The sequence below is a fragment of the Bufo bufo genome, chromosome 4, assembly GCF_905171765.1.
Source record: "Bufo bufo chromosome 4, aBufBuf1.1, whole genome shotgun sequence".
Taxonomy (NCBI): Eukaryota; Metazoa; Chordata; class Amphibia; order Anura; family Bufonidae; genus Bufo; species Bufo bufo.
Genome location: NC_053392.1, coordinates 13,435,903 through 13,451,129, shown reverse-complemented (window position 1 = coordinate 13,451,129; position 15,227 = coordinate 13,435,903). Strand labels below are relative to the sequence as shown.

Here is a 15,227-nt window from a genome sequence, read left to right as displayed (position 1 = left end):
CCAAATTTGGAGGAGAGCATCGGTGCCTAGAGCTTCTGGATCTTGATGCCAGCTGAAGAATTGTGGGAGTTGCCAATTCAGACGGGATGCAAAAAGATCCTTCTGAAAAGGACCCCAAAGAGATTGAAGATGTTTGAAGAGGAGAGGATCCAGTCTCCAGTCGCTGTTGTCGGCCAGGAAGCGGGAATTCTAATCTGCAATAGAATTGGAAAGGCTCTGAAGATATTTTGCTTTGAGAATGATGTTCTTGTCTAGGCAAAAGTGCCAGAATTCCTTGGCAATGTTGGCCAGACGCTCTGATCTGGTGCCCCCAAGGCGATTGACATATTGCACTGCTGAGATGTTGTCCATCCTCAGGAGAATGCAACAGTGTGACTTGTCGGCAAAGGATTCGGCCAGAAGTTCGAGACAATTTATATGAAGAGATGCCTCTTCTGCGGACCACTTCCCTCCTGTGGAAAGGGAGCTGCAACAAGCCCCCCAGCCCTGGAGACTGGCGTCTGACTCTATTATCATGTCCGGTATTGAATTGAAGATAGCCTTCCTATTCCAGGCCTGGATATGCTGTAAACACCACAGGAGTTCTTCCTTGGTGTCTGGGGTTAGGGCTATCTCATCCAAATACAGTAAACCCTCTTGTAAGTGGCGAGTCTTCAGATGTTGAAGAGCCCTGTAGTGTAGTGGTGCAGGAATTATGGCCTGGATTGAAGCTGACAACAGGCCCACTACCCGAGCGATAGCTCGCAGAGATAATAGTTTTTTGTTAAGTAGAGACCGGATTTCTCTCCGGATGGTCTTCAACTTCCTGGATAGAAGGCTTAGGATGGCTGTTCGAGGGTTAATCAGGAACCCTAAAAATTCTATCTCTTTTGAGGGATTCAAAATTGATTTTTCGTGATTTATAAGAGAACCCAGGTTCGTCAGGAGAAATAGAGTCCATTGTATATGGAGTAGAATTGACTGAGACTGAGCCATGATGAGAATGTCATCTAGGTAAATGATTAGACGAACGCCTCGGGACCTGAGCATGGTAACTACTGGTTTTAACAGCACCAGGGAGCTGAAGAGAGACCAAATGGTAGACTTGAGCATTGGAGGTAGGGTTGGGATAGAGGGTGCATAGGCACCGCGAGGTATGTATCTTTCAAGTCTACCTTGGCAAGCCAATCGTGTTGTATTAGTAGGTCTCTTAATAGTATAAATGCCCTCCATTTTGAAGTGGCGGTAGAAAACAAAATTGTTGAGAGCTCTTAGGTTGATGACTGGTCTGTGACCGCTGTCTCTCTTTTTGACAAGAAAAATATTGCTCAGATAACCTTGGGATTGCCAAGGGATTTGTTTAATTGCGTCTTTGGAAGTCAGTTCTCTTATTTCCGATCTTATTAGATCTTGGTCTATTTTGGAGAAAAATATAGGATGGGGTCTCTGTGTTTGTACTGGAGGACATATGAAGTCTATTTGACAACCCACGATAGTGTTTATAATCCACTACTCTGTGGTTATTGTAGCCGAAACGTGGATAAAATGAGCGATTCGGCCTCTCAAGGGAAGATGGGGAAAAAACTGGAAGAAGAAACTTGCTTACCTGTAGCGGGTCTGGACCTTGAGAAGCCCCTCTGTCCTCTTGCCCTCCATGCTCGTCCTCTGGTAGGGAAGAAAGGAGTTGTTGTATAGGAGGCAGATGGGAGAGGGAATTTATCTGCACGGGGGGGGGGGGGGGACACAGTAATATTGGCTTCCTTGCGGTTGGCGGCTCGGAAACCTGCCCCTTCGTTTCCCAGCCCTGCCAAAAACATGTCCTTGAAATACACTTTTCAAAGACGTCTGAGCCTTTTCTAAGGATGAAAACAGCCCTACATATTTGTTCATTTCTTTAACAAAGTTATTTCCAAAAAGAAAGCCATCGGATGGGGGAGGAATGTCAGAAGTGGCCAGGTGGATCAGTTGTTGATCCAGGCGCATGAGGGTTGACCTTCAGCGCAAATGGATGCATTGGCAGTCCCTAACAGACAAACCTGCCCTCTGGGCCCAACCTTTAAGGCCTCTTTCACACGGGCGTTGCGGGAAAAGGTCCGGGTGCGTTGCGGGAACATGCACGATTTTTCCACGAGAGTGCAAAACATTGTAATGCGTTTTGCACTCGCGTGAGAAAAATCGCGCATGTTTGGTACCCAAACCCGAACTTCTTCACAGAAGTTCGGGCTTGGGATCGGTGTTCTGTAGATTGTATTATTTTCCCTTATAACATGGGAACACTAGGGGACGCCAGTGGACAGCTGACTAGGCTAATCAGATCGGGGAAGAAGCGTGGTATGGAGGAAGACGTGAACGCCGGCTGACTGAAAAGAACAGCCTGTGAGGTGAGTAAAAGCGCGCGCAGCTGTAACACCAGCTCGGCACTGCTACCACAGACCGTGAGGTAAATAACAGTAGCGGCGATAGGAATTGAAAAATTTAAAGACTGCCCAGTAACAGGGGAAAACAGACTGGGAATGGAGGGAAGAAAAACAGAGCTTGGGGAAGCTGGGTAGGTGAACGAAAAGACACCCACTGATAGTAGATAGTAAAATAGAAGACTGGGTAGTACAGGAAGGACTACAAATATCAGCAAAACCTATAACCTCAAAAAAATAAAGGGAACACTTAAACAACACAATGTAACTCCAAGTCAATCACACTTCTGTGAAATCAAACTGTCCACTTAGGAAGCAACACTGAGTGACAATCAATTTCACATGCTGTTGTGCAAATGGGATAGACAACAGGTGGAAATTATAGGCAATTAGCAAGACACCCCCAATAAAGGAGTGGTTCTGCAGGTGGTGACCTGACCACTTCTCAGTTCCTATGCTTCCTGGCTGATGTTTTGGTCACTTTTGAATGCTGGCGGTGCTTTCACTCTAGTGGTAGCATGAGACGGAGTCTACAACCCACACAAGTGGCTCAGGTAGTGCATCTTATCCAGGATGGCACATCAATGCGAGCTGTGGCAAGAAGGTTTGCTGTGTCTGTCAGCGTAGTGTCCAGAGCATGGAGGCACTACCAGGAGACAGACCAGTACATCAGGAGACGTGGAGGAGGCCGTAGGAGGGCAACAACCCAACAGCAGGTCCGCTACCTCCGCCTTTGTGCAAGGAGGAACAGGAGGAGCACTGCCAGAGCCCTGCAAAATGACCTCCAGCAGGCCACAAATGTGCATGTGTCTGCTCAAACGGTCACAAACAGACTCCATGAGGGTGATATGAGGGCCCGACATCCACAGGTGGGAGTTGTGCTTACAGCCCAACACCGTGCAGGACGTTTGGCATTTGCCAGAGAACACCAAGATTGGCAAATTCCCCACTGGCGCCCTGTGCTCTTCACAGATGAAAGCAGGTTCACAATGAGCACATGTGACAGACGTGACAGAGTCTGGAGATGCCGTGGAGAACGTTCTGCTGCCTGCAACATCCTCCAGCATGACCGGTTTGGCATTGGGTCAGTAATGGTGTGGGGTGGCATTTCTTTGGAGGGCCGCACAGCCCTCCATGTGCTCGCCAGAGGTAGCCTTACTGCCATTAGGTACCGAGATGAGATCCTCAGACCCCTTGTGAGACCATATGCTGGTGCCAACCGCCCTGGGTTCCTCCTAATGCTAGACCTCATGTGGCTGGAGTGTGTCAGCAGTTCCTGCAAGACGAAGGCATTGATGCTATGGACTGGCCCGCCCGTTCCCCAGACCTGAATCCAATTGAGCACATCTGGGACATCATGTCTCGCTCTATCCACCAACGTCACGTTGCACCACAGACTGTCCAGGAGTTGGCAGATGCTTTAGTCCAGGTCTGGGAGAAGATCCCTCAGGAGCCGTCCGCCACCTCATCAGGAGCATGCACAGGCGTTGTAGGGAGGTCATACAGGCACGTGGAGGCCACACACACTACTGAGCCTCATTTTGACTTGTTTTAAGGACATTACATCAAAGTTGGATCAGCCTGTAGTGTGTTTTTCCACTTTAATTTTGAGTGTGACTCCAAATCCAGACCTCCATGGGTTGAAAAATTTGATTTCCATTTTTTTATTTTTGTGTGATTTTGTTGTCAGCACATTCAACTATGTAAAGAACAAAGTATTTCAGAAGAATATTTAATTAACTCAGATCTAGGATGTGTTATTTTTGTGTTCCCTTTATTTTTTTGAGCAGTGTATATATATATATAGCACTCAAGAAATATAAAAAAAATTTTTTTTAATACAGACCAAAAGTTTGGACACACCTTCTCATTCAAAGAGTTTTCTTTATTTTCATGACTATGAAGGCATCAAAACTATGAATTAACACATGTGGAATTATATATTATATATAATAAGTATACATAGCTATATCACACAGGATAGGATTAGATACATAGCTCAGCAGACAGTATCACACAGGATAGGATTAGATACATAGCTCAGCAGACAGTATCACACAGGATAGGATTAGATACACAGCTCAGCAGACAGTATCACACAGGATAGGATTAGATACACAGCTCAGCAGGCAGTATCACACAGGATAGGATTAGATACACAGCTCAGCAGACAGTATCACACAGGATAGGATTAGATACACAGCTCAGCAGACAGTATCACACAGGATAGGATTAGATACATCGCTCAGCAGACAGTATCACACAGGATAGGATTAGATACACAGCTCAGCAGGCAGTATCACACAGGATAGGATTAGATACACAGCTCAGCAGACAGTATCACACAGGATAGGATTAGATACACAGCTCAGCAGACAGTATCACACAGGATAGGATTCATTCAGCGAGGATACCCCGACAAGGTGTTGCGACAAGCCTTCAGAGCAGTACTGCAGGTAGACTGCACGGATCTCCTAATCCCTAAGTCTAACCAGGCACAGACAGGGAACCTCATTCGCCTGGTCAGCACTTTTGATCGTGCAGCACCTGAGGTTCGCGACATCATATGCACCAACTGGGGCGTCCTTCTGATGGATCCAGATCTTAGAGAGGTTTTGGGCCAATACCCAAAAATCTCTGCGATAGATTGGTCTCGAGTGAGTTCATACCGCCCGTACCCTCTGGCTCTGCATGGCTACAGTCCAATATCAAAGGCTGTTACAGATGCATTGCCTGCAGCCATCTACAAACTGGTAAGACTGTCACGGCTGAGGATGGGAAAAGCCTCAGCCATGCGATGACGGAAGATGTTGGTCGCTGCTTGGCCAGGAGCACAGAATTAGGGAGCAGGTCACCTCCTATCGCATCCCTAATCTGACCCTGACTCCTAGCTGCATGAGCCGACCTTGAAGGTAGGAGGGCTCATGCTCCGGAACCTCGGATCCCTAGTAACCCTCCGCAGATCCCTAAAGCTAGGAGCAGGGTAAGACGACCTGTTCCTCCTAGACACGGAGGAACAGGAGTCTCACAGGCCAGGCTACAATAAAGGAGAACATATACAACTTATGGCAATAGCAGGTAAATGCCATAAGCACAACACCCACCTGCCACAGACACAAAGCCTGGAACCCATGTGCAAGTGCTGCTGTCCTAAAACACAAACGGACACAGCACACAACACACATCACACAGGAACCCAGGACCATAAGCTGCAATAAACAAGCATACCACAGACACATCTTCATAACATCAAACAAGATTTATGACCACAAGGGTGGCCCTCACTGGCAGATGGTATCAGGTATGAGGATGACTCCAGCAGACCATGGCTGAAGTACCCCTCTGACTACTGCTCTCAGCAGAGGCTATATAGGCCCAAGTAGCCGCACCCACACAGACACACCCCGTGTTCACACACACAGAAGGGATTAACCCTTCTCACACCAGGGAAGGGAAGACAGCCACTTAAAGGAGAAAGTGCACACATAACTAAAACCCTGTGCACACCAGACATAGAAAAGACACACCTAACAAAGATAGGTTGCCAGGTGCAACCGCATGCACATTGCAGCAAGCTGCCCAGCACCAGCTCAGGCTGCTAAACTGCAAAATAACTACATGTTGCCAGCGGCAACCACAAGTGAGGCAACAAACTAGCGGCCCTCAACCTGTGGTTGAACAACCAAACCAGACCACAGGCAACAGCATGCGGATACAGGAGTCACGACCATGACCCACCAAAAAAAACGGGAAAACCAGAGAGGGACCCATACAAGGGGATAGGAGAAGGGGAATCAGCGCCAGTACATACGAGTCTCCCCAGGACTGCTGCCGGACCCTGGAGCAACACACAGGAACCGGAGACCAGCAAAGAAACAGCCCGGGGAGAGCGCACTAACACTGCGTCCACTCTCCACTCCAGTCGCTGCCAGCAGACACCCAACCAGCACGCAGCCGGAACACAAACGGAATGCTGCCAGCAGACGACCAGAGATAGGAACATGGAGAGGGACGAGGGATCACCAACACGGACACGGAAGGTAAGGTGGCAGGGAATAAGCCACCAACTGCGCCGTTAACGGTGATCCCCAAAACGCTCTCCCTCCGGAGAATGCGCATGCACCTCAAAAGAGATGAAGATGCATGCTGCACCCTCTTTCGAAGGTGTGCAGCCGCACACCAAACAAACAGTGCATCGCCATCTATGTGGGGTGCATGCGCGTTCTCCGGAGGGAGAGCGTTCCGGGGATCACCGTTAACGGCGCGGTTGGTGGCTTTTCCATTGGATCACCAATGTCCGTGTCCGTGACATTGGTGATCCAATGTCCCTCTCTACGTTCCTATCTCTGGTCGTCTGCTGGCAGCATTCCGTTGGTGTTCCGGCGGTTTATAATGTCACGGATGGTGTTACAGAAAACTAGAAGACACAAAGGAAGATCAGACTGACTTGATCCAAAACTAAGGAACAGAAGGGTAAGCCCTGTAACAAGCTTAGCTCTCTCCCATACTGCATCACTTTGCGGTTTATACCACTTTCTGGAGTGTGCTGATTCTAGAAGCTGTTCCTGCTGCACCCACAAGATAAGTCTGTTTCTTTATTCCTGTTTTCCTGTGGGCTTGATTCTAGGTGACCCTGACTCCCTCCGTATTAAGTGTAGGGAGCCGGTGGTCGTGTCCCCTCACTATTATAGGGTGTTCAGGTGTCATACAGTCGAGGAACGAGGGTAGGCAATTTTCTACCATTGAGATTTTTGCATAGGCTGAGCAGTCAGGGAGAGCGCTAGGCTTGCTACAGGGCTTACCCTTCTGTTCCTTAGTTTTGGATCAAGTCAGTCTGATCTTCCTTTGTGTCTTCTAATTTTCTGTAACACCATCCGTGACAAAGACCTTCCGCAGTAACAACACTGGGAAGGTCTATACCATTAACCATTTCATCAATTGTAGGACCCGTGGTGTGATCTACCGCCTCGCCTGTGAATGCGGCAAAGCATATGTCGGCAAAACCATCCGCGAGTTTCGCAGGCGGGTGGGCGAGCACCTTAATGACATATCCAAGGGCAAGGACACACCAGTAGCCAACCACATCCAGAATCACCATAATGGCATTGCCCATGTGTGGCGTGACCTGGGACGCATACGCCACCGTGCGCCTGGTTCCATGGCACGCAGGACCGCCGATCACGTGATCAAGCCTACCCGGTTCCACGTGACACTGGAGGGCGTACCCTGGCAGATGGCGCGCTGTGTTTGCCTTAAAAAGCGGCGCTTAAGAGGTAAACAGTTGCTGACAGCCCCATACTATATACCCTACGAATTGGGCCCCACAGTGACCATATTGCGCTTTTGTACAGCGCTCCATTGTGCTAGGGCAGCCCACTGGCATGCCAGCACTTGCGGTCTTTCTATGAAGACAAGTGTGTTGTCAGGTCCAACTGGCCTGGCCACCGTACTTTGAACTTTACCGTGACATGCGAGATACGGCCTCTAGCCTGGATACAATATGAGATACAGTCTCTAGCCTGGATACAAGATTAGACACTGCCTCTAGCCTGGATACAGGGTGAGATACAGCCTCTAGCCTGGATACAAGATGAGATACGGCCTCCAGGCTGGATACAAAATCAGACACGGCCTCCAGCCTGGATACAAGATGAGATACGGCCTCTAGCCTGGATACAAGAGGAGATACGGCCTCTAGCCTGGATACAAGATGAGATACGGCCTCTACCCTGGATACAAGATGAGATACGGCCTCTAGCCTGGATACATGATGAGATACAGCCTCCAGCCTGAATACAACACGAGATGGTATCCTGTTGCACATTTGCCCAAAGATGTCGGAGCTGGGCCTGTAGATCCTGCACACTCGTAGGTTGGTACAGCCAGCGTCCCAGCTGGACTGGAGATAAATCTGGTGGTTGGGCAGCCAAGGAGGTGTTGTAATCTTGAGGAGACATTCCTGGGAAACCCTTGTTGTGTGCAGGGGAGCATCATTCTGCTGAACAATGCCAGCTGCCAGCCCTGCTGCCAACGGCAGGACATGTAATAGATGCTGTTACACCAAATTTCCTTCTGCTAAGCGCCTGGTCTGGGTGGATTCTGGGGGTGTAATGAAGGGGCCATCTGTGTCTGGAAGGTCGATAACGAAACCATGGGAGCAGCTCTTGCTTGTCGGCAGATCAAACAATCCTCTCTACTGCTGGTCTCTCTGGAGCCTGTCCTCTGCATGTGCCCACACATAACCACTGCTATCAACATCTCCTAACAGCGAGGTCAGAACGACCTAGATGGTGGGCAATTCATCCACAACCATCCTGCTTCTCTCCGTCCAATGATGCCCTGTGACATCACTGATCACCTTCTTGGGGGGACTCAGTCCGAACCTCCTGTCGCTGGGGGCGAATGGCGACAAAACAGGAGACCAGAAAAGACCTGAGAAACACAGGAGATGTTAGACAGTCTGCTCCTCACCGGTCCTACCAGAGGAACTAACACAAGGGGGCGCAGTTTATAGGGTCCTCCTTCATCATAAGTCCCATCCGTCCTATCAGCACACAGACAGCAGAGGTAAGAGGAAGGAGATGCACAGACAGCAGAGGTAGGAGGAAGGAGAAGATGGCTGCTGCTCCCTCACAGCAACCATCATACTACTTCCCCAACATCAGCCTCTGACTGGGCCCCAGAGGAACCAGGGCCCCTGAGCAAAGTAGGCCCGTGGCACAATAGACTGCACTGCGTATACTGTACAGCATTCCAACCAGTCTGGGTTCATATTAAAACCAGGGCAGATTCCAAATCACCCAGTATATTATTACAGATGGCCGCCGGTATCATCTTTCATCGGGGCCCCCATAATCATCTTGTAGCATCCTGCTGCTGTCTGCCACAGTGTGCGCCAGTTATACAGTGGCCCCCAGAAGGAATTTTACTGGTGGGCCCTCGGCACCCAACCTGACACTGCCCAGCATTCTAGGTCGGGTTCTGATTCCCACAATCAGAACCAGAAACTTCTGCTAATAATAGAAATTCCCAAGTGTTTTTTTTTTTTTAATAACAATGTTTTGTATTTTTTCAGTTTTACCTTAGGAGTCCTTTAAGGGGTTAATGAATTTCTCCAGTCACTAAGAGGGAAGAGCCAAATAATTGGAGATCAGGAGAGAGTCCTCCAGGGGGCGCACCCAACCTCCCTGCACACCTACTGCCCCTCCCTCCATGATCACCTGACGGTGACATCATCTCAGGTTCTTCATTATCACACTGTCTCCATTATTGAGCTCCGCCCCTCCCTCCAATGATCACATGACGGTGACATCATCTCAGGTCTTTCACAACCCCTTCTCCTCTCCATTACTGAGCTCCGCCCTCTCCTGATCACATGACAGTGATGTCATCCCAGGTCCTTCATTATCACACTGTCTCCATTGCTGAGCTCCGCCCCTCCTGCACTGATCACATGACGGTGACGTCATCCCAGGTCCTTCTCTACCACTTCTCTCCACTGCTGAGCTCCGCCCCCTGCACTGATCACATGACAGTGACATCATCCCAGGTCCTCCAGCTCTTGCAGTGCAGCAGATACAGAGCAGGTCCTGGTCGGTAGTCACTGCTGTGGTGTCTGGAGCCTCTTCTTCTCTCTGGTATCAGCCATTTCTCCAGAATCCCCCTTTATCCCCGGTGCTGGGGGCTCTGAGAAGCGGGGTCTCTCCAGGAGCAGTAAGTGCGGTTCTGGATCTCACTAATGCTCTTGTCCCTGGAGGATTTCCAGCCTCTCCTCTCCTCATAAAGGCGCCTGCAGTACTAGAAGCCTCCAGCTCCTCCAGGTCTCTCCTCTTCTCCTGAATGACCACCAAGGATGGACAGGAAGGAGATCAGCAGAAGAATATTAGACCTCACCTTGGAGATCATCTCCCTGCTGAGTGGAGAGGTAAACTTTTCTAGATTTCTCTCCTCTTTATTGTATTCTGTAACAAGTCAGACATCGGGAAGGAGAATCCATCATAGGAAGTGATAGGAAGAGTCCAGGGTCCTGGAGAACGGCCTCCAGACCTTCCAAGTGACGGAGAACCTGAAGATCGGCCACCAGTATGGTCAGTGATGTATCATGGAGACCAATAGTCATGTTGTAGGAGCCATGAGAAGGTAAGTAGGCACGTTGTACCCAGGAGGAGAGGAAGCAGAGGAGGAGATGGCCGGAGTGTGGCCTGGAGGGAGGATTTCTACCACTAGTCTGACATCTAGATGATACTGGACTATAACAAGGAGGCCTCCACTACGTCTAGAGGAAAGAAGGTTTCTCCACCAACATAGAAGAGGAGTCTTTACTGTAAGAGCAGTGAGACTATGGAGCTCTCTGCCAGAGGAAGGAGTCATGGGGGATTCTCTAGAAGAGTCCAGAAGGGGCCTGGAGGTCTGGAGGGTAATACTATTCCAGCTTCTAGTGACTAGATTACTGCAGATGGAGCCATGATCCAGGGAGGGATTCTGAGTGTAGATCTGGAGTCAGGAAGGAACTTCTTTCCCTAAGTGTCTCTCTCCATCCACAGGATTACACCATAGTGAAGAAGACATCGGGGGGGACTCCCATCCTCCATGAGTCAGGAGGGTGGAGCAGGACCCCCGTCACAGAGCCTCCCCCCCTGATACATGAGCAGAAGATCCTAGAACTCACCCACAAGATGATGGAGCTGCTGACTGGAGAGGTGACACTGCTGGGAATACTGGGAAATTCTCCAGTAACAGCACTGGAGGGGTCTGGGTGATGACGGTGTCATTGTGTTGTCAGGTTCCTGTAAGGTGTCAGGATGTGGCGGTCTATTTCTCCATGGAGGAGTGGGAGTATGTAGAAGGACACCAGGATCTGTACAAGGAGGCCATGATGGAGGTTCCCCGGCCTCTGACATCACCAGGTAAGAAGAGACGAGGTGAGAAGAGGCCGTGTTAGAGCCTCAGTCCGGTCATGTGCAGTGTGTACACGCGTGTAATGACATGTAATGTAGGAGCTCCACATGTTATTCTCCGGTCACATCACGTTAGAGCCTACATTTCCCATATACATCACACTTCTCCATAGGCTCCATCCCCCTGACAGATATAGTGTCCTCTTGGCCTCCATCGGCCGGTACAGTAGATGACACTATTCTATACAGAGGGTCCTGCAGGAAAACCTGTGTCGTGCCGTATACATGGGGCTTATGGGTGACGTCTACCCCTGTGTGACTATATAGAATGATAGGACTGTACAGGGGAGACGTCACCTCCTTCTATCAGAGATCTACGTTAGGAAACCCTCCTGATATCTACCTCTGATGGAAGGCTCAGACGTGGTGTGAACACATCTTTATTCCAGTAGTTCTCCTCCCTTCATGTCTGGGATCCTCTAGTCACTCCACAAGCAGAGAAGACACAAGGTGCTATGTGTGACCGGAGGAGAAGGTGGGATCACCGGGCTCTTCTCTCTCCTCCTCTGTGGTCCTGTCAGAGCGGACATGTGTCTTCTAGCAGTAGATGTACGGCCCGGAGTGTTCTAGCTGCGGAGGCTCCACAATATGTCATGGGCTCCGCTTTCTCTTACTCTGAGGATCTGGTCCAGGATACATAGGAGTGGGGTGATATGGGGGGTGCAGATGAATCGGGCAGCCTGAGGGGGTGACAGACGTCCCTGATCAGCGGCCGATGCCTGAGCTCCACGCACACGTTCCTCGCTTTACTGTACTGCTGCATTACGGTGTGTTCACTGCTCATGATGAATATTTTTATATTTTAATAGTTCAGACATTTTCAGATGCTGTGATGATAATTATATTTTTTATTGTTTTATATGCAAAATTGGAAACAGAGGTGATTCAAATTTTTAAATATTGTGGATTTTTTCAATTTTAAACACCTTTTTTAAATTAAACTTTTGTCCTCTTTGGGGACTTGAACATGCCTTCATTTGATTGCTCATACTTTACACTGCTTTAGTATACTATTGCAATCTATGGGATTTCTACTAGTCTCCGCTTAAGCTCTGCCGCAGGCTGTCATAGTAAACAATCAGAACACCATGATTTCCTTACAAGGGTCTGATTGGACAGTAAGAACCTCCTTCCCTCTGTCTAACCTCTTAAATACCGTGGTCACTATTGACTGGTATCAGAGTTATCTCCGATCATTGCAGCCAAGGGTCAGCTGCATTGCAATGCCGGCACCCACTGTGCATAGAGCTAGCTTTTCCAATGACGGCCATAGATCAGACCGATTCCTTTTTTACTTTTTTCATCTGGAATTCTGGAAAAAAAAGTGTGCATTAGTTAAATCATATTGTAATATAATACATACAAAGTCTTTTACCTTAGCAGTTGATAAATCAAACTTCATTTTTAACCAAAAGTTTAATCCATAAATCTCCAATTTCCAAAAGTAGGTAAAAAAACTCCTCTCCTAACATCCTCTTAACACATAATCTAATTTTAATCCTAACAGAAAATCCCAGTAAGAACTCTGAGAAAATGATGTTATCACTAGATTGTAAAGAAGAAGATGAAGTTATCGGGCATCGCTCTTCAGGAGAAAATCTATCATATAATCCCCCTAATCATGAGGAACCTGCCCCTGACCAATCACAGATTGCTGCCACAAGTACCGGGCAGAAATTGGATAAATGGTTTCATTGTGGGGAATGTGGAAAACAGTTTAAACAAAGATCAAGTCTTAATGTCCACAGAAGAATTCACACAGGAGAGAATCTATTTGCATGCTCAATGTGTTTGAAAAATTTTCCCAAAAAATCTCTTCTCATAAGACATGAGAGAATTCACACAGGAGAGAAGCCGTTTTCATGTTCAGAATGTGGGAAATGTTTTGCACGTAAATTAGGTCTTGTTAAACACAACATAACTCACACAGGAGAGAAGCCATATCCATGTTCAGAATGTGGGAAATGTTTTACACATAAATCATATCTTGTTATGCATATGAGATTTCACACAGGAGAGAAGCCATATCCATGTTCAGAATGTGGGAAATGTTTTACACATAAATCAGATCTTGTTGTACATATGAGAATTCACACAGGAGAGAAGCCATATTCATGTTCACAATGTGGGAAATCCTTTATTACGAAAGGCAGGCTTCAAGAACATCAGAGAAGTCACACTGAAGAGAAACCATTTTCATGTTCAATATGTGGGAACTGCTTTAAATCTAAATCAAATCTTGTTGTACATGAAAGAATTCACACAGGAGTGAAGCCTTATTTATGTTCAAAATGTGGGAAATCATATGCTACGAAAAGCAAACTTAATATTCATCAGAAAATTCACAGTGAAGAGAAATGATTTTCATGTTCAATATGTGGGAGCTGTTTTGAATGTAAATCAGGTTTTGCTAAACATGAGAAAACTCACATTAGAGGTAAGATATTTAAATGTTCAGAGTGTTTGAAATGTTTTTCAAAGAAACTTGGTCTCATTATACATGAGAGAATTCACACAGGAGAGAAGCCATTTTCATGTTCAGAATGCGGGAAAGGTTTTACAAATAAATCAGATCTTGTTAGACATCTGAGATCTCACACAGGAGAGAAGCCGTATCCATGTTTAGATTGTAGGAAGAGCTTTGTTACGAAAACCAAGCTTAAAGACCATCAGAGAATTCACACAGGGGAGTAGCCATATTCGTGTTCAGTATGTGGGGAATGTTTTACAGAGAAAACATTCACATGGATACATCAAATAGTATTATATGTCAAGAAAATCAATCTGTATTGCAGTTATATCCATGTCCATAATGGGGGAAATGCATCTGTCAAACATCTGAATCACTGGAGGAAAAGTATTGTGGATATGAGGAAGAGAAGAAGAGCCTTGTTTACTGTCAGAGAAGTGAAGATGAATTGTCCCCATGAGCCTCGCTTCTTCTTACTGTATTCATACCTCTACTCACACCATAGGACAATCCAGAAGGACTCTCCATGTAGAGTTTTATGTCACATGTAGACATGTAGATATTTGATCCTTATTAATACAGTATAGAAATACAACGGTGATGGGTATAGTAACAACAACTTACCATAAATTATAATAATTAGTTACACAAAACATTTCCAGATCTACCACGTCCTTCTCTGCCTGGAATACAGGTTTCTTGTGTATAATGGTGGCTTGATGCTGTTTGATTCTTCTATCTCTAGCAGGTTGTACCAGAAGTTGTCTCCTACGTGTTAATGGGTAAACGACAGTATAGTCTTACCCTGAAGTTTTCTCTGGACAGCAATCTGTGACGTTTGCTTCGTCCCAGCACGTGACGGCTTCAACTGCAAGGGTGCAAATTTAGCATAAATCACATCAAACGCAGTCCACACACCCCTAAGATAATTTGACACCTCACAGAGTTATGAACAACGAGATGCCAGAGGTCCTGGATGAGAACAATGTAATTGTGTTACTATCCACAGAGCAGGGATTTCACATGGACCGTTCCTGACACAGCCGCACAATCATCTCTCATCATCCTGCTCTGTACATTATGTAGAACTTTGTAATGATCATAGATTTTCCAAATAAAATGCTTTTTTCTTCTCCTTCTGTGTAAAAGTTTTTGTTATACTCGGTGTTTGGTGAACTACGTGGCCTCATGCACACCACTGTATTTTGTATCTGTGTCTGATCTGAATTTTTTACGGATTGCACACAGATCCATTCATTTCTATAGGACCACAAAAAAACAGACAGCACACGGATGTCCTCGATGTGCCGTCCGCATCCGTGTGTCCGTTATGCATATTATAGAATGTGTCTCTGCAGATACATGGTCTGCAGACCACAATACGGACATGTGCATGAGGACTAACTG

At 47.2% G+C, this 15,227-nt stretch overlaps 2 protein-coding genes across 2 annotated transcripts in view; both read left to right on the top strand.

Annotated features, from left to right (window-relative positions):
* The window catches only part of LOC120997664 (gastrula zinc finger protein XlCGF8.2DB-like), a 33,537-nt gene extending 18,882 nt beyond the window's left edge, over nucleotides 1–14,655 (top strand). The window contains exons 4-5 of the mRNA XM_040427860.1: nucleotides 12,858–13,594; nucleotides 14,566–14,655. Coding sequence (XP_040283794.1) covers nucleotides 12,858–13,594; nucleotides 14,566–14,655 — 827 coding nt within the window. The remainder of the gene's footprint in view (nucleotides 1–12,857; nucleotides 13,595–14,565) is intronic.
* Nucleotides 10,352–11,496, top strand: LOC120998396 (gastrula zinc finger protein XlCGF66.1-like). The gene is made up of 3 exons (XM_040429071.1): nucleotides 10,352–10,809; nucleotides 10,937–11,092; nucleotides 11,176–11,496. The coding sequence occupies exons 1-3, from the start codon at nucleotides 10,762–10,764 to the stop codon at nucleotides 11,332–11,334; spliced, it is 363 nt and encodes a 120-aa protein (XP_040285005.1). The 5' UTR covers nucleotides 10,352–10,761; the 3' UTR covers nucleotides 11,335–11,496.
* Nucleotides 14,656–15,227: the final 572 nt, after the last annotated feature.